Source organism: Canis lupus, chromosome 21 (genome assembly GCF_003254725.2).
Source record: "Canis lupus dingo isolate Sandy chromosome 21, ASM325472v2, whole genome shotgun sequence".
In the NCBI taxonomy this organism is placed as follows: Eukaryota; Metazoa; Chordata; class Mammalia; order Carnivora; family Canidae; genus Canis; species Canis lupus.
In genome coordinates, this window is record NC_064263.1 from 36,912,430 (window position 1) to 36,935,571 (window position 23,142).

At 40.6% G+C, this 23,142-nt stretch overlaps 2 protein-coding genes across 5 annotated transcripts in view; both read right to left on the reverse strand.

Annotated features, from left to right (window-relative positions):
• BTBD10 (BTB domain containing 10) overlaps window positions 1–4,501 on the reverse strand; it is a 77,921-nt gene extending 73,420 nt beyond the window's left edge. The window contains exon 1 of one of the 4 annotated variants that reach the window (XM_049099092.1): window positions 4,363–4,501. The gene's annotated coding sequence lies outside the window, so the exon portion shown is untranslated. The remainder of the gene's footprint in view (window positions 1–4,362) is intronic. The other 3 variants (XM_025459544.3, XM_025459546.3, XM_035704246.2) reach the window with 3 other exon arrangements.
• A 14,342-nt stretch (window positions 4,502–18,843) lies between these two features.
• Window positions 18,844–21,914, reverse strand: PTH (parathyroid hormone). Its single transcript, XM_025459561.3, has 3 exons — window positions 21,755–21,914; window positions 19,558–19,648; window positions 18,844–19,439 (listed from the first exon to the last, which is right to left on the reverse strand). Exons 2-3 carry the CDS (start codon window positions 19,641–19,643, stop codon window positions 19,178–19,180), a joined length of 348 nt encoding a protein of 115 aa, XP_025315346.1. The 5' UTR covers window positions 19,644–19,648; window positions 21,755–21,914; the 3' UTR covers window positions 18,844–19,177.
• Between the last annotated feature and the right edge of the window lie 1,228 nt (window positions 21,915–23,142).

A 23,142-nucleotide genomic window follows, 5' to 3' on the forward strand; every position in this document is an offset into this window, starting at 1 on the left:
GAGGATCTCTGAATTCTGATTGCCTTCCATCTCTGTGCTCTAGATTGCTACCTGCTTAGCAAGGAATTGTGTTTCAAGGATGCCAAAGTAAACCAGAGCAAGCCAGAGTAGAAATGCAACATTAGCTTATACTCTAATAAACATTCTATCCAAAAGGAGAAAAAAATTCTTAAATAATTCTTCCTTTATTAATCTATAACTACCTCTTCCTCCCTCACTGTGGGTTCATTACCAACAAAGAAGCAAAATACAGGAGTCAGACAAATAAAGATAAAAATACAGCTAAAACCAGTGGCCAAAAGAAAGCTTCCTATTACTTCAAACGTAAATTAAACTTACTCAGGAGCACCTGGGTGGCTCAGTAGGTTAAGCGTCTGCCTTTGGCTCAGGCCATGATCTCCAGGTCCTCGGATGGAGCCTCAAGTTGGGCTTCCTACTCAGTGGGGAGTCTGCTTCTCTCTCTCTCTCTCTCCCTCTGCCCCTCCCCACTGCTCATTCTCTATCAAATAAATAAAATCTTTAAAAAACAAATAAACTTACTTAGATTTGTAGATATTCCTTTTCCTTTCCCTCATAGGCCCAGCTTGCTCAGATAAATCCACCATACAAACAGAGAATGTATATCCTAAGAACTGGGAGTTCCAAAAACAGAACCAAGAGGCCCTGAGCAAAAACACTCAATCTCTTCTCTTAGATTCACCTAACGCTTTCTTTGGAAGGCATTTCAGAGGGTAAAAAAAAAGGGGGAAAGCTACTTCCAAGATCTACTTTACAAATCATGATAGAAACATGGGGAGGGAAAAATGATGTTTGCCCCTTCAATAAACATAATCTCCACAAGTATACAACAGTTTCTTCAGAATGTTTTACACTCTTAACAGCAACACCTCACAAACATAATACAGATCTCCTGTTTCACTCCCCATACTAGAGAGAGAAGGGATTGGATGAAGAGAGATTATACTAGTTTGACCTGAGGAGACTGGGTTAAAAGGAAGAAAATCAAACTACCAAAGAGGTCCTCTTGAAAAACCAGTATTCTCTGTAGTCTTTGTAAGAGTCACAGTAAATTTAGCTGTAAAAAACAGAGCTCTTTGTAAAATTAGACAACAGATGAAAAGGTACTTGACAATTTTATCTTCCTTTTCAAAGCTCTCTCCCTCACCTAGTCTCCTCTCTCACCCTTACCCCCTTCAAAGACCTCCATCTTGCCTTCAATATGCCTAAGGTCTCTTTCTTGATCTGACCTCTAAACTTCCGTTCCCCTCAGTCCAACTAAATATGAATCAGATTATGTGATTAAAGTATTTCCCACTAATGGGTAAATGTGCTTTAATCCATGGGGTTTAATTCTACAAATATCACTAAGCTCTACCATGTGTAATGCACTGTTTAGTCAGTTACTATTCTTACAAGAAAAAGTAGCTAATGCGAATCAATTTTTTAATGTACAATGTAAAGAAGAGGAACTTGAGTGCCTGCTTCACATCATACTCTCCCCATCCCATTTCTTACTACCCCTATATACCTTCCCCTCACCCCATCTGCCAGGAACAGAACTCAAGAAACTAATATTACTTCCAGTAAAAGTCAATGAGAACGAAATGTGGGATGGCAGAGCAACCAATAAACATTCAGAACTATAGATGAGTTACAGAGGGTTCCTGAATTTCACTTACTAATTACAAGTAAAATAAGGGCCCTCAGTAAATCAACTCCCATACAAGATACCTATAAATCAACTTTACACAGAACCTTAGTTCTTCTGCGGTTGTTTCCATAATTAAAACATTTTTTTAAAGTACCAATTCCATTTGTACTTCAAGGCTATTAAATTTAACTATTAAATTTTTCTACTATTTTCAATTAGACTTGACATTATTCTCAATTCCTCCTATGTTTGAAATTTCAAACTAATTGGCATATTTGCTTTAAATCTTTTTTTTTTCCAGTTGTAAAATTTATTCATTTTGACCTATAACAGGGGTCCAAAACTGGAAAACAAGATACAACTGACAGGTTTGGGTTTGGTTGGGCCACATTAAGTTATTTTTAAGCAGCTGTCAATATTTTTAACAAGCAAGAGACTTCAAGCAAAAATCAAATTTCCTGTGTTCTATTAAGAAAGCTGAAAACTCTGGGACACCTGGGTGGCCCTGCGGTTGAGCGTCTGACTTCAGCTCAGGTCATGATCCCCAGGTCCTGGGAAGGAGTCTCGCTTAGGGCTCCCCACAGGGAGCCTGCTTCTCCCTCTGTCTGTGTTTCTGCCTCTCTGTCTGTGTCTCTCATGAGTAAATAAATAAATAAAATCTTAAAAAAAGAAAAAAGAAAGAAAAGAATAAAGCTGAAAACTGGACCCACATTCATGTACAGCACTCATCAGCTGGACCTGATAACTGATGGCCGTCTAAGATGAAGCATAAACTCTCTAGTGCAGTTCACTCATTTTCATCTGCCTGGTACTTGAAGGCATGCGAGTTTGCTATTCATAACCTATTTCTATAAAAGGTGCATATTTTCCAGCTCGCTCTCACACTTCACCAAGTCACGTAAACGTAAAAAAAAACCACAAAGCAGATCTTGCTGGTTTGCAACTTGACAGTCAATAAGAAAAAAATTTTTCACAAGGCATAGAAGAGTAAGAAAGAAAAAAAATTCAGACTGATAGAAGGGTGGCATAAAGGTAAAAAGCCTATCTGAAACCTTTTCTGGAAGGTAAAAAAAAAAAAGGGGGGGGGGAAGGAACTCAAAACATTGCTGAGACACTGAAAGCCTTCCTGATTGAGCACTGTTACCACCCTCCATGCTTCAGATTCTCCCTTTACTTTCTCCTTATATATATGGAACAATAGTAGACAGGTCATAAACTCTGAGAAAGGCCACGGAAATTTATAAAACACATTTACAGGGCAGCCGGGGTGGCTCAGCAGTTGAGCGCCTGCCTGCAGCCCAGGGTGTGATCCTGGAGCCCCGGGATCGAGTCCCATGTCGGGCTCCCTGCATGGAGCCTGCTTCTCCCTCCGCCGGTGTCTCTGCTTCTTTCTCTCTCTTTCTCTCATGAATAAATAAATAAATAAAATCTTTAAAAAAAATAAATAACCACTTTAAAAAAAAACACACACACACATTTACACCTTCAAAAATCATTCTCATGCACTTTTTAACCCTTACCCACCATCAAATCCTTTCCCAAGTATCTTCCACCGCTTTCCGCTTTTACATTCAAACAACTGCATACTCATTTTCAAGGCTTGGACCTCAGTCCTGGATGGCCTCCCCCAGCACAGAAACTTTTTTTTTTTTTGGTGGGGGCGGGGGGGGGCTTATAGTTGCATTCATTCCTCATTAGACCTATTCTCCCAATCTCTACAGTCTATTTCATTCGAAATGTATCCTTAACCTCGTCTCTAAAAACTCCTGGGTCAAGTGTGTGTGTTGAGTGTGGGGGGGGGGGGGGGTGGAGGGGGTAGGGGTGGGGGATGCCTAATGGTCCAAATAAAAGTCAATGTGCTGGGCTGTTTGAGATGAAATAAAAAGCACGAAGACTCTTAAAGATGAAGACATTTTCAAATAACCTGCACGTGCTAAGGGCACAAAGAGACAAGCGAGGCTCCAGCTACACAGCAAGCGCGGACTAGTGAGTCTTCATCACCGACTCTGAATTCTGACAAGTACTGTGCGAAGTCTGTGAGACCAGGGATGGGTCCCCCTGCCCCCACGCTAACAAGTCACCAAATGACGTCTGGTCTCCCTGCACCCCGGGGGGGGGGGAAAGAAAAAGAAAAAGAGGTGTTAGGGACCTTGCACCTGAAGGAGAAAATAAAAAGCAGGCAGGTTTCCTGGCGGTGTTGGGAAAACAAAAAGCTCCGCCGTACGCGACGCTGTGACAGCCTGAAGCCGCACGCGGCACCTGAGGGGAGCTCGCTCCCCGGCCCCCGAGGCGCACTACCTGCCGCTCCATCCCTCGGGACGCCGCTGCGTGGGCCCCGCCGTGACAGCAGAGGGGGCGGGGCACGGGGCCGCCGGGCTCGGGGAAGGAGGGATGAGGACGGCACCGCCTTCACCCCGGGAAAGGCCGCGGGACGCCCGGCCCAGGCGCGGCGCCGCGGAGCCCCAGTCCCGTCCTCGCCCCTCGACGCGCCCGGCGGCGGCCGGAGCCCGGAGCCCGGAGCCGCCCCCCCGGGGCTCGTCGCAGGGGCTCGTCGCAGGGGCTCGTCGCCGGGGCCGGGGCCGGGACCGGGACCGGGACGCCCCGACCGCCGCCACAGCCGCCCTCCGCCCCCTTCCTCCGCCGCCCAGCCAAGCCCAGCCTCCGGCGCCGCCCCCACCGACTTCCCCAGCTGAGTCCAGTCACCCTCGAACCTGAGGTCCCTCCTGAGTGTCCACGAGGCCCGAGGCGAAGGCGGCGGCCGGGACACCCCCGCTCCCCTCTCGACCGGACCCCTCGGGAGGCGCGTGTGGTGCGGCCGCTCCGGCGGCGGCGGCCAGCAGAGCCGCCCGGGCAGGTTACAGGCCGGCTCCGAAGCCTCTTCTCGCGAGAGCCCGGAGGCCGAGGAGGCGAGGCCCGCCGAGCTCTCGCGAGAATGGCGGGGCTCCACGCCCGGGAGTGGGCGGGGCGCCGAGGCGTGGGCGTGGGCGTGGGCGTGGGCGTCGTGCGGGGGGCGCGGCGGGGCGCGGCGGGCCGGGGTCGCCGAGGGTCCGCCCGGGGCGGAACGCGATGCTCGAGCCTCGGGGCCGCGAGCCGACCTGCCCGCAAACCTTTGAATCCCACGCGTTTCCTTCCCCTTCCTGCCACCGTTAGGAAAAAACGGACCGCGTCCGCAGCCCGGGGCGAGGGCAAGAGCGCGGGACCCCCGGGCGCTCCGGAGGACGCTTCCCCGCGCCGGGCAGGCTCCGAGGTCGGCTCCGCGGGCCCGCGCAGGGCGGTCGTCCCGAGGCGCGCCGGCCGCGGCGGTTTGGTTTTAAATGCCGGCTTGGCGGGAACCGGGGTGGCGGCGGGAACTCCCGCAGCTGCGCTTCGGCCCGCGTCGGCAGGAGCCCGGGTCGCGCGGTGCGCCGTGGGCGGAAGGTCGCCCGGCCACAGGTGGTCCGACCTCCCTGGGCCTGCCGGGTGTCAGCCGCCGCACGAGCCCCCGGGGGGGGGGGGCGGTCCGGGCGCGGCGAGCCCCCGCGGTGGAGGTTAGAGACCCGCGGGAGCCCCGCCGCAGCTCTGCCCGCCGCGTGGAGGCTCGGTCCCAGCCGGACCTCGGGCACGGGGAGGAGCCGTGGGAGGGGGTGTTGCAAGCACAGGAAGCGAAAAGAGGACCTGGTTTGGGTAATTCGGTATGAAAACAGATCTCGCGGAAAGAACTTGGTTGAAACACTTGCAATCAGGGATCCGTCCCTGGGTGGCTCAGCGGTTGAGCGGCCGCCTTCGGGCCCGGGGCGTGACCCTGGAGACCCGGGATCGAGTCCCGCGTCGGGCTCCCTGCGTGGAGCCTGCTTCTCCCTCTGCCTGTCTCTCTCTCTCTCTCTCTCTCTCTCATCTCTGTCTCATAAATAAATAAAATCTTAAAAAGAAAAACTTGCAATCATTGTTTCAGAAGAGGAAGAAAAAAAAAAACTCCCAGTCTCCCACGTGTTCGATAACCTAAGTGTTTTCCAAACCCATGTTTATGCTAAGGAGAGGAGTCTTGTTGCACAATACAGGATAGTGACTATCCTCTTCCTCATCTAAGGACACTCACGTATCACACACGTAAGGGAGACAGGTTTTTGTCCCAGTATGTCAAAGTATTATTGCCAACCCTTTGCCAAGTTGGAAATTCCCAATAATCTTTGAGGATTTCTAAAAGGAGGGATCTAACAGAACTTTTGTAATACGAGGACTCTGAGGGAGAAGCTTCAGAAGAGCCCCCAGGCAACAAAAAACAACAAAAAGTCACCAATCTTGATTTAGTATCAAAATTTTCTTGTGCAAGCTAAGGTCAAGGGAGGTAATTCTGTAGTCCAAGTTAGGTTTAGAGAGGTCTGTCACACAGGAATCGTTTCCCTATATCAAAACAAGCTATAATTTCCTACCAAAGGTTCTGGTGGTCTGTAGAGTTTCCACCAATCTCACTTTAGATACATTGTTTTCATAGTTATTATATATACTTATGTCTGCAGTAGTTTCATTTGGCTCACCCTATCCTCCCTACAAAGAAGCCCAACACTTACTAGGAAAATAAAAAGTAGTTGTAACCTTGCTATGGGCCAGTTGGGTGCTCTGCTTATCAAAATTCACAAGTTCTAGTCCAAGTTCCAGAAAATCTCCAGGAAACATTGCAAGAATTAGGCCAGCAAAGATTTTAGATGAAATATGGAAACTTTGTTCCATAATGAAATCAAAACATTTTATCCTGCTTTGAGAGGCCTCTAGTTCATTTCATTGTTATTGGAGGAAGGAAAGAAGGAAGGTAAGAGGGGAAGAAGCCAGGAAGTCTAAAAATCTAATAAAGCAATCACCACCATTTGCTTTTAAAAAGTTAGCCTATCAAATATTAATTTGGGGAGCACTGGTAGCATCTATATGTCTAGAAGGTAATGCCAGCTGCCTGTACAATCATTTGTAAATGTTAGCTGACTGAATGAGGTAAGGTTCAGACCCCAATGAAAATCTTCTACAATTTCAATCCCAATAGGTACCAAAAAGATTACAAATAAAGAGAAATTTTATATAGAGGCAATGAACAAATACGTTCCTTTGGTTGTATTATTATTGCACCCTGTAACTTGCTAAGACAGTTTCACAGCAGAGAATAAGATAGACTTCTAGTTGAATACTTGCTCAACAAATTAATGATAAGTCACAGACCCAGAATCCCTATTTAACTTTAAAGCCTGGGATTTCTTTGTGACTATAAGGTTTGAGCACTGTCATCTAATGGCTTGGGAGAGGAAAATCACATTAACACAAAGAATTCTATCCTTATGCATCAAACATATTTATAGATTAAGACACTGTGTAAGAATACTAGGGGAGATATGGGCATTACTAATATGGAAGTTCTACTGACTTAAATGAGATGTGTAAGTAACAAAGGGAAATCAAGCCAGGTCATAAGGAGATAGAGATAATGTGTTGTGCGAAGTCAGAGATAGGAAAGATTACTTCTAACTGAAGAGATGAAAGTGCAGGAAAGGGGGAAGATAGATAGATGTTTGATCTGGGTCCTTGTGGGATAGATAGAATCCATGCACGAAGAGATAGTAGTAAAGGATGTTCTTTTTTTTTTTTTTTTTTAAGTAAGCTCATTGCCCAAGGGGCTCAAACTCATAACCCAGAGATTACGCACAAGTTCTACTGACTGAGCCAGCCAGGTGCCCCAGGAAAGGACAACCTTACGGAGAGATCAACAAAGGCATATAAATGGCTCAGCTGTGTATCTTGTAGGGGCAACAATGAGCCATTCAAAAGAATGAATAGGAAGTTTGTTTTTTGTTTGTTTTTTAACACCAAGAAAAAGATTTAAACTACAGAAACAAGGGTTATAATGCATAATATTCACTAGCAAAAAGATAACACCATACTGTAAGTACTTACAAGGTTACAAACCATTTGCCTCAACATTTTCTGTATTTTAAGCTCATACATGAAGATGATCAGAGTTGCCATTTTAGGAAGAGGGGAGGAAAAAAAATGTGTACTTATCAGCTAAGTGTGCCCACTGTGTGCTCCGTTTATGCATATGCAAGGCTGGGTGACTGGAAATGCCATTGGAGGATGTAAGAAAAGTATAATGGAATTGGAACACAAGGGCCTGAGATGTTAGGTTAAAGTAGGGGTCTGCAAAGTTTTTTGTAACTTGTTAGCTTGCAATAGGGTAAAATCTCAAAACTTTCACAGCTTTTGACAAATCCTGTTAGGCTTTTTTTAGTACAGATTGACATGGTGATCAAAAAAATTACATAGAAATGCAAAAGTCGGGCAGCCCGGGTGGCTCAGCGGTTGAGTGCCGCCTTCAGCCCAGAGCATGATCCTGGAGACCCGGGATTGAGTCCCACGTCAGGCTCCCTGCATGGAGCCTTCTTCTCTCTCTCTCTGTATCTCATGAATAAATAAATAAAATCTTTAAGAAAAAGAAAAGAAATGCAAAAGTCTTATAATATGAATTAAGAGAGCACAGGTATGGTCACTCCAATAAATAAATAAATAAATAAATAAATAAATAAATAAATAAATAAAGCCTTTAAAAAGAAATCCTAGACATGATACCAAAAGATGCCATTTAAAAAAATTGACAAATTTAATTATTAAATTTAAAATGATAAATTTAGTCAGTAAAATTTAAAACTTCTTGAGCTTCAAAAGACAGCATTAAAAGAATGAAAAGATAAACCACAGATTGAAAGGCAATGTTTGAAATCATATAAAGGACTTGTGTCCATAATAATAAAGAACTCTTAACAACTCAGTAAGACAATCCAATTAAAAAATAGCAAAAGAGGGGATCCCTGGGTGGCGCAGCGGTTTGGCGCCTGCCTTTGGCCCAGGGCGCGATCCTGGAGACCCGGGATCGAATCCCACATCGGGCTTCCGGTGCATGGAGCCTGCTTCTTCCTCTGCCTGTGTCTCTGCCTCTCTCTCTCTCTCAGTGACTATCATTAAAAAAAAAAAAAAAAAAATAGCAAAAGACTTACATAGACATTTTAATGAAGACGTACAAATGGCTAATACAAACAGGAAAAGGTGCTCAGTGTCTTTAGTCATTAAGTAAATGTAAATTAAAACCACAGTGGTTTAAGATACCACCACATGCCTACTAGAATGGCTATTAATAAAACATCAGACAATGACAAATGTAGACAAAGATCGGGATAAACTTGAACCTTCCTACATTGCCAATGTGAACATAAAATATTACAACCATTTTGGATAACAGTAGTTTTTTAAAGTTAAATATAAACTTAACTATACTAATCAGCAACTCCACTCCTAAGAATCTACCTAAGAGAAATGAAAAAGTCTGTCCGCAAAAAACATGTGTGTTGTTCATAGCAGCATTATCCATAGTAGCCAAAAACTAAAAATAATCAATTGATGAATAGATAAATGTGATATATTCATACAATGGAGTACTCTTCAGCAATAAAATAGAATGACATACTGATACATACTACAACATAGATAAATCTCAAAAACAAGATGCCAAGTGAAAAGAAGTCAGACGCAAGAGACTACATATTGCATACTTTCATTTAGATGAAATGTCTAGAAAAGTAAATGTATAAAGATAGGAGAGCTGATCCATGATTGTAAGGGCTGGAGTGGGAACAAAGGACCAACTGCAAATGGCTCAAGGAAATATACTGAAGTGATGGTAACCTTCTAAAATGGGATGGGTAGGGATGCCTGGGTCGCCCAGCGGTTGAGTGCCCTGGGCTCAGGGCGTGATCCCAGAGTTCGGGGGATCGAGTTCCACATCAGGATCCCTGCGAGGAGCCTGCTTCTCCCTCTCCCTTTTTTATTTTATTTATTTTATTTTATTTTATTTTATTTTATTTTATTTTATTTTATTTATTTATTTATTAATGATATCAACTTCTCCCTCTCCCTATGTCTCTGGCTTCTCTCTGTGTCTCTCATGAATAAATAAATAAAATCCTTAAAAAAAATGGGATGGGTAGATAGTTGTACAATTCTATAAATACTAAATATCACTGCATACAATAGATAAACGTTACGTACAATATACCTCAATAAAGATGTAAAAAGGAAAAAGGCCATTAATGCTATGGGATTGGATACCTCAGTTAATTCTTTGGATCTCATATTTTTGGTAATCACCCTGTCTTAGTTTGCCTTCTAAAAAGACTTCCGGGGATCCCTGGGTGGCGCAGCGGTTTGGCGCCTGCCTTTGGCCCAGGGCGCGATCCTGGAGACCCGGGACCGAATCCCATGTCGGGCTCCCGGTGCATGGAGCCTGCTTCTCCCTCTGCCTATGTCTCTGCCTCTCTCTCTCTCTCTCTCTCTGTGACTATCATAAATAAATAAAAATTAAAAAAAATAAAATAAAAAGACTTCTGAAACTCATATGATTTAGTGGCAAAAAATATATAACCGAATTTAAAAATGGGCAAAGGACTTGAAAAGACATTTCTTTTTTTTTTTTTTTAATTTATTTACTTATTTATGATAGTCACACAGAGAGAGAGAGAGAGAGAGGCAGAGACATAGGCAGAGGGAGAAGCAGGCTCCAGGCACCGGGAGCCCGACGTGGGATTCGATCCTGGGTCTCCAGGATCGCGCCCTGGGCCAAAGGCAAGCGCTAAACCGCTGTGCCACCCAGGGATCCCTGAAAAGACATTTCTCAAAAGGAAACCTACCTGGGGCACCCGGGTGGTGCAGTCAGTTAAGCATCTGACTGTTGGTTTGGTTCAGGTCGTGATCTCAGGGTTGTGAGATTGAGCCCCAAATTAAGCTCCAAGCTCACAAGGTCCGCTTGAGATTCTCTCTCCTTCCCCCTCTGCCCCTTCCCCTAACTAACACATGCTTTCTCTCTTTCAAATAAAGAAACAAATCTTTTAAAAAAGATAGAGAGAGAGACCTACCTTAGTATATATGGCTTACAGGTATGTGAAAAGGTGCTCAACATCATTAATCCACAGGGGAGTGAATGAAAATCAAAATCATAATGAGATGTCACCTCATACCTGTTAGAATAACTGTTATCAAAAAGGCAAAAGGTAACAAGTGTTGGTGAGGGTGTGGAGAAAAGGGAACCCTGGTACACTGTTGATGAGAATGGAAATTGTTACAACCACTATGGAAAATAGTACAAAGATTCCTCAAAAAATTAAAATAGAACTACCATACGATTGAGCAATCTGCACTTCTAGGTATCTATTCAAAACAAATGAAGCCAGGATCTTGAAGAGATATATGCACTCCATGTTTAGTGAAGCATTTTCACAACAGCCAAGATATGGAAACAACCTAAATATCCATCAACAGATAAATAGATAAAGAAAATATTACATATGCACATACATATACACCCAATAGAATATTATATAGCCTTTTAAAAGAAGGAAATCCTGCCATTGTGACAACATGGATATAGCTATATGTTTATTTTTTTTTTTTTTTTTTTTTTTTTTTTAGCTATATGTTTATATATTCATGTCTATATCTATATATCTATCCATACCTATATATCTATCTATAGGAGGAGAAGACATACAGATATATCCATATAAGGATATATGGGATAAGATATAGATAGATATATAGACATATAAATGTATCCATACAAGAGATTCCATAGGTGTGGAATTGTGTCAGAGATGTCTAGCTTGCCACCAAAAACCTGTGCTTTCCTAGTATACAGTTATTACTGAAAAGTACCTACCTAGTCAGAAACTACATTTTCAAACTGCCCTGTTCCACTCCATTTTACAATATTAGGTGTAGTTATGTAACTATGTTATAGTCAATGGAATGTGAAGAGATAATGTCATGTTTCCAGGCCGGCTGGTAAAAATGTTCCACATGACACTCCTACCTTTTTTACTTCCAACTAACTGGAGACAACCCCATATTAACCATGGTAGAAATTGAGGCCCTAGCCACTCTGTTGACCTGTTAACCTGTCTAATGATATTCCCATGTTATATGAATAAGAAATAAACTTCTATTCAATTTAGGTGGTTATACATTTGGGATCTATTTGTTACAGCAATTTGCTCACCATAACTAATCCTGAAATGACTTACATTTAAAGACATGCTGACTAGCAAAAACCTAGAACCGTGGAACAGGGGCTTAGCCATAGTAGACGGTAAGAAAATAGATATCATAGGTTGGAAAGAGAGAATCCATATTATGCAACAGCATGCTTTTGAAAAAATATTAGAGTATGTATCTAATCAAAGGATCTTTCTGTAAAGAAAAGTAAGGAAATAATGATGAATGTATAAGTAAGGAGGTGAAGATCAAAGGGGATGTGATTAGGAAGAGTTTATAAGGAATTTCCAGGGTATTAGCAATATTCTGTTTTATAATCTAAGTAATGTATAATAAGTATTTTTTTCTTAAAAATCTACATGTGTGTTTTACATATGATTCTAAATGTACAATAACTTTTGCTATTTTAAAAAGTAAAAACATCAATATCAAGATTTTTTTCCCTAGGCATGCAAAAATATTTATATCATTAAAGGGCTAAGATTACATATTTTGGGGACACAGTATTTTATAAAATTTAAAACCCTTTTGTAATTTCAGAAGAACTCTTAGAAAAGTAGATAAAGAAGGGAATGCCATCAGTTTGTTAAAGACCATTCTCTTGTTGAGAAATTACAGACACTCCCACTAAGGTCAAATATAACATGGGGGGCAGTGCCTGAGTGCTTCAGTTGGTTAAGTTTCTGACTTTTGTTTCTGGCTCTGGTCATGATGTCACACACGGATAGAGCCTCATGTCAGGCTCTGCGCTCAGCTGGGAGTCGGCTTCTCTCCTTTCTCCTCTACTCTTCCCCTTGAGTGTGCTCTCTCTCTCTAAAATAAATAAATAAATCTTTAAAAAAAAAAGAATACAATAAGGACGTCTAATATAATTATTCATTAACATGGTATTAGAGGGACTGGATTAATACAGTAAGAAATGAAAAAGAAAAAAGATGAGTAATTAGATGAAGAAGAGAAATAAAAGTGTTATTTATTACTTGAAATTATATGATCATCTGCATAGAATCAAATATAATCAAGAGACAAACCATTAGAATTAATCAGACAGTTCAGGAGAGTTGTTGGATATAAGATAAAATTATAAAAATGAATAATATTCCTCTAAACCAAAAATAATCAACTAGAAAATGTATTGAAAACATAGACCTTTCAAACTTTTTTTTAAAAGATTTTATTTATTTATTCATGAGAGACACAGACAGAGAGGCAGAGACACCAGCAGAGGGAGAAGCAGACTCCCCATGGGGAGCCTGATGTGGGACTCAACCCCAGGACCCTGGGATCACGACCTGAGCCAAAAGCAGATGCTCAACCACTGAGCCACCTAGGTGTCCCAACAGAGATATCGTTCATGATAGCTATAAAACTATATAGTACTTAGCAATTAACAAAGGATGTAAAAGATTTTATCAGAGAAAATGTCTAGATTCTATTTAAGTCATAAAAAGAGGCGCAGCAGTTTAGCACTGCCTGCAGCCCGGGGTTTGATCCTGGGGACCCTGGATCGAGTCCCACGTCAGGCTCCCTGCATGGAGCCTGCTTCTTCCTCTGCCTGTGCCTGTGCCTCTCTCTCTCTCTCTCTCTCTCTGTCTCTATGAATAAATAAATAAAATATTTTTTTAAAAAAAGAGATTAGACTAGATGAAGAACTTTACTATATTGAAGATAGGATGATATAATAGAGATAAGTATTCTTCCTAAAATTAATGTATAATTTTAGTATGATCCCAAAGTTGGAGCTGTTTTGTTTTGTTTTGTTTTTAGAAAAGAACTCAACAAGCTTGCGAAATTTGTATAGCAGAATATGGGTCTTTTTTTTTTTTAAGATTTTACGTATTTACTCGTGAGAGATACAGAGAGAGAGGCAGAGACTCAGGCAGAGGGAGAAGCAGGCTCCCCACCAGAAGCCCAATGTGGGACTCGATCCCAGATCCTGAGATCATGCCCTGAGCCGAAGGCAGATGCTCACCTACTGAGCCATCGAGGTGTCCCAGACTATGGGTCTTTAAAGAAGGAAGACTGTGTGTGTGTGTATCTTATATTGCAAGAACAAACAACCCATCAATAGAATAGGATAAACAGAGCCCAAAAATAAACCTATGTTGATGACATCAGCAAGATGGGTGGAATAGAAAGTCGTCAGGCCTCATCCTTTCACAGAAACACTGATTTAACCATAATATACAGAGCAAAATATCTTTATGAGAAGTCTAGAATCCAGTTTAGAAGTTCTAATACCCCAGAGAAGCACAAAACCAAGAACGTCCAGGTTGAAATGGGGCCATGATAAACTCAGAAAAGAATCAACATGTCCCATCAACATGTCCCATGTTCCAAGATGCCTATTTGACATTCTACAAACAGCACTTCCACTTCACCTGCTTCAGGCATTAGGAAAAGGAGAATCAGGACAACCTCTTCACTTGTCCCCAGTATCTTGACATCTCTTGGATCCAGAGAATCCAGACTAACATGGACCTGGGGAAAATGGTGGCTGAAATCAAAGTAGGATGCCTATGATAAACACATGGTGCTGAATGCTGAGTTTCTCTGTGACTATGATTATGGATCTAGCCACAGCCAATGACTTCCTCACATTCTCTTAATGATCTGTGGAACATGGAAGGTGTATAGATCCAGGTGAGATCACCAGAGAGTGCCAAAACATTCATCTCTGCTGTTTGTGTCTTGAGGTCCTCCTGCTTCACCTCTGGCTGCCACTACTGGGAGGTAGAAGTTGGAGACACTGGAATGGACTGTGGGTGTTTACAGGGAATCTGTATATCATGAAAGACCTTTCCTGGTATCCTCAGGTCTGGGGTTCTGGGTTGTGAGCCTCGAGCAAGGACATGAAGTCACTGCCAGCACAGAAACTGAGACCAGCCTCCACATGAACCCAAACTGTGGGGATTTTCCTGAACTGTAACCTGAAAGCCATTTCATCTTTCAATGCCACTTAGAGTTTCCATGTATGCACCTTCATAAATATATCGACTTTAGAACCTCTTCATCCACCTTTTCTGCCCTGGGATCCTAAGAAACTGTGAGAACGTACAACCCATGAAGATCCGTGCCAAGGAAGCTACAGATGTTGTAATCTGGCCATAATCCTCCCAAGGAGGCATGACCTCTGTCCAAAAAGAAGAGGATATAGAATGAAACTGATAGATCATACACTCCTGAGCTCTTGATAGTACCAAGAGTTTATATGGTTGAGAAAACTATCCAATTTGTTTTACTAAAAAGGAACCTTTAGGATAAAAATTGCAAAAATAAATAATTGGTTTTAAAACCTGACTATTCTAAATATTGGGCTTTGCTTGGGATGAAGCTGAGCTAGATCCAACAGGCCCACAGTTTAAGGGCAGGCTGTTTCTTCCTCCAGCATGTCCTGGGGCCACCTCTATGAACTGCTGCTTCAAAATGGAACCAAGAACTTGTTTCTGTAGAGTTCTGGAGAGCCTGGGTTGGATACTCACAGGCTCAAATCCTGAAGACTTGGGAAGGAAAGTTTCCTGTGCATGGGTCATATGGGGAGGAGAATGATAGGGCTAGGGACACTCAGAGGGACACAACACCCAAGTTGTTAAGGTTTTGAGAGAAAGTCAGGGAAGAGTGACTTGTGGGCCACCATCTGAGACTGACCTTCAGGGACTGAAAGTTGATTCAAAGAGCACAGTAAAGCAATTTTTCACTCCTTAAAGGTAATAAACAAACAAACAAACAAACCTATATTTACACGGGAACTTAAGATATGATTTTTAAAATTATCTATAGGGATGCCTGGGTGGCTCAGTCTGTTGAGCACCTATCTTCAGCTCAGGTTATGATCCCAGGCCTGGGATTTAGTCCTACATCACGCTTCCTGCTCCATGGGGAGCCTACTTCTCCTTTTCCCTCTGCTGCTGCCCCTGCTTGTGCTCTGTCAAATAAATAAATAAATAAATAAATAAATAAATAAATAAATAAATAAATAATCAATCTACAAAGCTATGGGGTAATTTAAAAACTGTTTAATAGATGATATTTGGAACACTATCTATCTTTCTTTCTTTCTTTCTTTCTTTCTTTCTTTCTTTCTTTCTTTCTTTCTTAAAGATTTTATTTATTTATTCATGAGAGACACAGAGAGAGAGAGAGAGACAGAGACAGAAGCAAGCTTCCTGTAGGGATCCTGATGCAGGACTGGATCCTAGGACCCAGGATCATGACCCAAGCCAAAGGTGGATGCTCAACCACTGAGCCACCCAGGTGCCCCACTATCTATATTTAAAAATAATAAAGTTCCAACATAACATTTTGTCACATGCAAAATTAGACTCCAGAACAATAAACACTTAAAAATGAAAGGTAAAACTCTAAAGCAGATGTAAGAGATAACTTGTGACCTGAGATTGGAGAAAGACGTCTTCAATAAGACTCCAAAACACAAACAGGAAGGTGAAAAATTGATGTATTTGTGGCCATTAAATTAAGCATAGAGTTAGTAAATACATGATAATATTTGTGATATTTATTTATTTATTTTAAAAGATTTTATTTACTTATTTATGAGAGACATAGAGAGGCAGAGACACAGGCAGAGGGAGAAGCAGGCTCCCTCAGGGGAGCCTGATGTGGGACTCGATCCCAGGACCCCAGGATCACAGTCTGAGCCAAAGGCAAATGCCCAACCACTGAGCCACCCAGGTGTGACATTTAAAACCAACATGGAATTTGTATTAGAATGTGCAAAGAACTCAAAATTGAGAGGACCAGAAAACCAATTAAAAATTGGCAAAGGAAAAAAAATTGGCAAAGGATATACAAAAATATTCACAGACAGGGAAGCCTAAGTGGCCAACATGTAGAAAGAAGTTCAATCTCACTAGTAATCAGAAATAGGCAAATTAAAGCAATAAGTTACTACTTACCATCGATGTGACAAAACCTTATAAAAGCATATTCTTCCAATTGTAGGTGGAAACAGAAATGCCTCATTCTTCTGATGGGAATAAATACTGTACATGTGATTCACAAGAGTCTTGAGAAGCTTGTTTGTATTTCAGGATTCTACCCCTGGGTAAATATCCCCAGGAAATTCTCACACAGTTCCATCAGGGGACATATTCAAGAATACTCATTGAGGGGGTGCCTGGGGGGTTCAGTTGGTTAAGCAACTGACTTTTGATCTCAGCTCAGGTCTTAATCCCAAGGCTGTGAGTTTGAGCCCCACATCAGGCTCCATGCTAGGTGTGGAGCCTACCTAAAAAAAAAAAAAAAAGAAAAAGAATACTGATTGAGGCTTGACACTACCAAGGAACTGGAGGCACCTTCTAGTGCTTATTCTTGTATTACATAGTAGTCTGGAAAGCTAAAAACTACATTCCCAAGACACTTCTGCAGCTAAAGTTCTACAAGAGATTTAGATTCAGCCAATCATATGCACTCTATGAGATTGGGCAGGCCTAAGTAAGGTGATTCTGCTACTTCTTCCTTTGTGCTGGCAAGTACTGTTGTGGAGGGGTTTGATTTTATTGTGCTCGTGTTAGCAGATTCCAGCAACAAGGAACACTAGATGTCAAAAAGCAAAGTGCTTGCCATCTGTTTTGCTGGATTGCTCTTAGCAGGTACAGTTTGTTTCTGGAACAGCAGTAGGAAGCAGCTGCCTCCTGATCAGGGCAGTCTCAGGATAGTATCAGTCAGCTGCTGATATTAGAAGAGAACAACTCTCTTGGTGACTGAATTTTTCCTCCAGGTTTAACAGAATCTGTTTTCATCAGCATTCTCAATGATTTTGTAATGAATCCCCTTCTATTTAAACTAACTGAGGTAGGTTCTGTTCTCTGCATTTAAACCAAAGCCTGATTGATTCCACCAGGATGCCCGACATTTGTTAATAGTCCTCTACATTTTGCAAAATTTACTTGCTATTTCAGTCCCCTCTCAATTACTCCCTACATCAAGAAGATCTGTTACCTTCTCTGGGTATCATTGTGTTTTGCATTTCACATGTGATATTATAAGTACTTGCTTCCATCTCTGTCTTCCTCGTTAGAACATGGACACTTTGAGGCCAGGATGGGATCTTAATCCTCAGTGACACGAGGCATATTTTAGTTTTTTAAAAACACTTTTTAAACTATATTTATTTTTATTAGTAATCTGTACACCCAATGTAGTGCTTAAACTCATAACCCCGAGATCAAGAGTCACGTGCTCTACTGACTGAGCCAGCCAGGGGCCCATACAAGGCACATTTTATTTTATTTTATTTATTTTTTTTTAAAGAATTTCTTTTTCTTTAAAGATTTTATTTATTTATTCATGAGAGATACAGAGAGAGAAAGAGAGAGAGAGACAGAGACAGAGACACAGGCTGAGGGAGAAGCAGGCTCCATGCAGGGAGCCTGACATGAGACTCGATCCCTGGTCTCCAGGATCACGCCCTGTATTGAAGGCGGCATTAAACCACTGAGCCACCTGGGCTGCCCAGAAGGCACATTTTAATTGCACATGTAGATACTGTATTGGAAAGCACACAATATAGAACATTCCTGTCATCATAGAAGGTTCTATTGGATGGCATTGACCTAAATAGAACAGGGCTCTGTATGTAACACTTCTCGAGTATTGTGTACTTTTAATTCATGGTGCTTATCAAAAATAATAATTAATGTCTATCTATCCTACTAAATCATAGGCCCCATCAAGATGGAACTGTGTCCGTTTTGCTTACCAGTGTATGTCTAGTGTCTAATACACTAGTACATGAAAATAATGGACATCAATTTGATATTTGTCAAATGATGAATGAATGAATGAAATTATATTCTAATAAATACAAAAATTCTGTTCTTTGCAATTTCGGATCCAGACTAGTATATAGACAAATGCTTTTTCAAGTTTCAGACCTTTTTCTGCCTTTCCTTGCTGAGCATTTCCTTTCATTCCCTGAAATGAAGAGAAAAATAATATCCAGCTAGTGAGGATTTGAGGACCTGGTACTTTGGAAATATTTAAAGAATGATATTCCAAAATATGGTAATGTGAGACACATGATTAAAAAAAAATCTTACATTATTCTTCCTACTCAAGATCAATTTAACCATTTTGGTATTACTCATAATCCCAGAAAGCATTCTTATAACAAGTGAGGAATACTTGACTTCATTTATTTAAAATTATGATCATTAAATTTTTATTTTGCATCATAAGATGGGAGAGAGGTTAAAAAGTGCAATTTTATTCTTTTATAAATTATGCAAAAACATACTTTAAAAAGAATAAACAATAGAAATAGAACAATTAAAAGAGCTCTTAAATGAATTAAACTAGAATCAAAACAATCAATTAAAATTTCAGCTATCATGGCTAACAATGGATTACATGTAAATTTTGGCATTTATTAATCTTAAGAGCTTGAAAATGTTAGCAGCTTGTAATGTTGTTGCCCTATGCTGTCTACAGCAGTGCCCTGATGTATCGTCACTGGGATTTAGCTTTAGTTAATACATCCACATCAGCTTTGTCGGCTTCTCCAAGACTTTTTTGATAGCTCTCAACTAGGACATTGTCTTCCTTTTTTAGGGGCCTCTGGGAACTACCATCTCTGTGAGCTATTGGAGCTCCAAGGGCAACAAAGTTGTGTACATCCTGGAGCTTCTTCCGTAGCCATTCCACCCTCTCCATGGAGCTCAGATGTTTGCCCAGGTTATGCATAAACTGTATTTCACTCACAGATCTCTTCCTGGAGGGAATAGAAACAGGGAGGACCACTCCATTAACTCTCTTCTTCCCAATCATAAAGCCAACCTTAAAATCCAATTCCCATGCCCTCACCATGCAGAACAGGGTACCATACTTACTTAACAGGTTTCCCATCTGACTTTGCAAGAAAACAAATTGCAAACATGACAATCATTACTTTAACCATGTCTTTTGCAGACATCATCTTCACTGAAAGGAAAAACAAAATGAAAATATTTAAAGATATTTTTAATACGCTAAACTGTACAGTTAAATTTATAGTAGTTACCATTACAACCACACAACTACACAGAGTGTTACAACAACTAATTGAATTGGTTTTCACAAAAGACTTGTAAAATCAGCCTTTTGGGACACCTGGGTGGCTCAGCAGTTGAGTGTCTGCCTTTGGCTCAGGGTGTGATCCTGGAGTCCCAGGATCGAGTCCCACATTGGGCCCTCTCCCTCTGCCTGTGTCTCTGCCTTTCTTTGTGTCTCTCATGAAGGAATAAATAAGAGCTTTTAAAAAAAATCAACCTCTTTTATTTAGTATATTATATATCTGTAATATATTATATATTAATAATATACACTAGTGTATATATTACTGTGTATATATATTAACATATGCACATAATTTGCCTTAGAAATTAGTTTTACTTTCTTAAGCAACATTTTGAGTTTTTTTTTTTTTTAAAGATTTTGTTTATATATATCAGAGAGAGAAAGAGAGGCAGAGACACAGGCAGAGGGAGAAGCAAGCTCCATGCTGGGAGCCTGATGTGGGACTCGATCCCGGGACTCCAGGATCACGCCCTGGGCCAAAGGCAGGTGCCAAACCGCTGAGCCACCCAAGGATCCCCAACTTTTTGAATTTTGTACAAATTTTAATATATGAATTTTAAGCCACATGAGTAATGAAGAGGCTTACTTTTTAGAATTTCCTTCCACATTTTATGTTGGTTCTGATTAAGTGCTTATAATTTGCTTGAAAATGGTTAATTCTCTTAACCAGGTAAATTACTAATGCTGTTTATTTACTTAGCAAATTTCTTTTTTCACAAGTCAACTTCATTTCAGGCCCTGCAATAATATCCATAAATACCAACTTAATAGGCTCTAATATACAGATTTTTAATGAATTAATGCACATTTCTCCTATCATTAAAAAGAATGTGTCGAAGTATTTTAAAATCACCTAATTAATTGCTTGTTTACAGATTTAGAGCCTTGGCTCCATATGGAATGCTTGTTTATCTTATTGGCTTATTTTATTAACAGTCTTGTTTGAGTATAATTGTTAGCACTTTTCTCTTTTGCTCATAATGCTTTCATCTCAGAATAGAATAGTCTTACCTTAATCTGCATTTCAGTAATTGCAAAGCCTATTATTACAGTAGTGCTTTTTCTTAATGCTTCACGTTCTCCATTTTAACACACAGAATGGCTGTGTACTCATATTTTAAAGGGAAGCAGCACCACTTAGAAGTCACATAAGAAACATTATAATCTACTACATTTTTTTCCCACTCTGCAATATAAAGCTACTGATGAAGAAACAGATGAAGATGCTTCGATGTTGGTTTATGTCAGGAAGAGGCACTGTAGCTGGAGAAGAGAAGCATTGGTATTTAGTCCTAGCTTTGTCAGAGTCACCCAGTGACTTAAGACATCTCTCCTTGGCTTCCTTGTTCTTAGTAGAGAGAAGAGCTTCTTATAAGAATGCCATGAAAAAGCAAAAAAAGCAGTTGTAAAACACCCTTAAAATCTATGTAGTTTTCAGAATAGCAAATTTGGAAAGGCTTTATGTAAAGGGAATAAACATTCAGCAGTAAAACTGAATTTCACCAACTATAATATATAGATTTGAGTTTTATATGAGTCATAAAACAGTCTGGATAAGGATATTCTGCAGGAAAAATGAATTTTAACACAACTTAATAAATTTGTACTGGTTATTTAAATTAGAATTACTCATTCATCACTAAGCTGTTTTTTTTTAAATTTCAGTAAGAGACCATTAGAGCTTATCATGCACAATTTTAATTATTTTTTTGTGTAATTTCAGATGAATCTAGAAAAAGCAAGGCATTTCGAAAGACTTGAATCACCAAAACTAATGATTTAAGGGCAGTGGAGCAGCATAAATTCCTTTTGTATTGTGGCATTTTATATTAAACAGCATTCAAACTCTCCCTTAATAATTTACCTTGAACAAACAGCATGATACTTGTAGAAAATAGTACACATTATATAATTATTCAATTATGAAAAAATCTCAGATGCAATTTAAAAGAGAAACTAAAGATTACTCACCACACAATGTCTTGTGACAAGATCTTTCAGGTGTATCGGCAGCTGATGCTTTTTCGAAGTTGAGTAAACTTGTGAAAGCTGATGAATTTGACTGTAGACTCTCAAGTGTGACTTTTATATATAGGTCTTCCACTTACCAAGAGAAGCTTTTCTATTGTCATAGATGATGTCACTCCCAATTCTCTGGTTTGTAACTATAGGCTCAAAGTCACACACACACACCCTCACTGGGCGGTGCCCATTCCTCTTAAATTTTAAATAATTGGATATTAGAAGGAAAACAGTGTGGACCTCGGAAAAGAGTTTATGCAAAGATGTCTAACAAATACTGAATTGTAATTCTGAGTGGATTAATGAATTTATATTATAAGAAAGACTGATTTCAAAGATATATGGCAAAGTTATTTGAAAGTAAAATCTGAAAATAAGTGCATTGGTCATAACTACACTATTGGTATAATTACTGTGGGGATTATAAATAATCACATTATGTTATTCCTACTTTGTAAGCCATTTTCAGTCAAACCATATTACTCCTGGTCATCTTTCCAAAAAAGTAGACACAGTGCTTTTCTTAAAGGAAGTGTTAAAAGTATTTTGAGAAAATGTTTTTTGTATGTAATTAATTCTAAGGGTTTAGATGTGAAATTACTTTAAAATTCATTTAACTTAAATTTCATGTATGCATTTTAATTTGCAGGAAAACACTTGCTAAGCACTATCTGCCAGATTTTATGTGTATTATCCCATGACATCTTCACAGTCATCCTTTAAATAGTTATTAGCCCAAATTTCACATGAGGAAACTAAGGATTGGAAAGTGGAGAAGATGGAATTCAATCAAAGTCTTTATAACTCTGGAGCCATTCTGATTCTTACCATCTTAGTTTCTCCCTAGAAAAGTAGCTCTTCTTTGCATTCCAGTCTTTACAAGCCTTTACCAGCCTCTTTGCCCAGGGGTTGGGTCTTGACTTTCAGGTTCCCCTGATGATAATTAAGAACCTGCTCTAAAATTTAGCAAAGGCATAGTACTGCCACCTGTTTGACTTCAAATATTGCTATAGCCTGCTCCAGTTCAAAACCCTTTGAATGCCCTGGATGCATTCAGGATTCATTTAGGCAGCTTGCCTCCAATTAAATTCCAGCATTGGATTAGTTTTCTTAGCTCTGGTCCTATCCAGGCTTCATGTAATTCCTTTTTATTTTTTTTAAAGATTTATTTCTTTTTATTTGAGAGTACACAAGTGATGGGGAGGAGCAGAGGGAGAAGCAGACCCCCTGCTGCACAGGGAGCTTGACTCAGGGCTCAATCTTGGGCCTCTGAGACCATGACCTGAGCTGAAGCAGATGCTCAACTGACTGAGACACCCAGGTGTTCTATTATCCCC

What these genes read in the sequence shown, in the direction of transcription:
- PTH (XM_025459561.3), bottom strand. Translation starts at nt 19,643, where the DNA reads ATGATGTCTGCAAAAGACATGGTTAAAGTAATGATTGTCATGTTTGCA. An exon ending in TCAGATGGGAAACCTGTTAA is followed by an intron (nt 19,440 to 19,557) that starts GTAAGTATGGTA and finishes TATTCCCTCCAG; the next exon opens with GAAGAGATCTGTGAGTGAAA.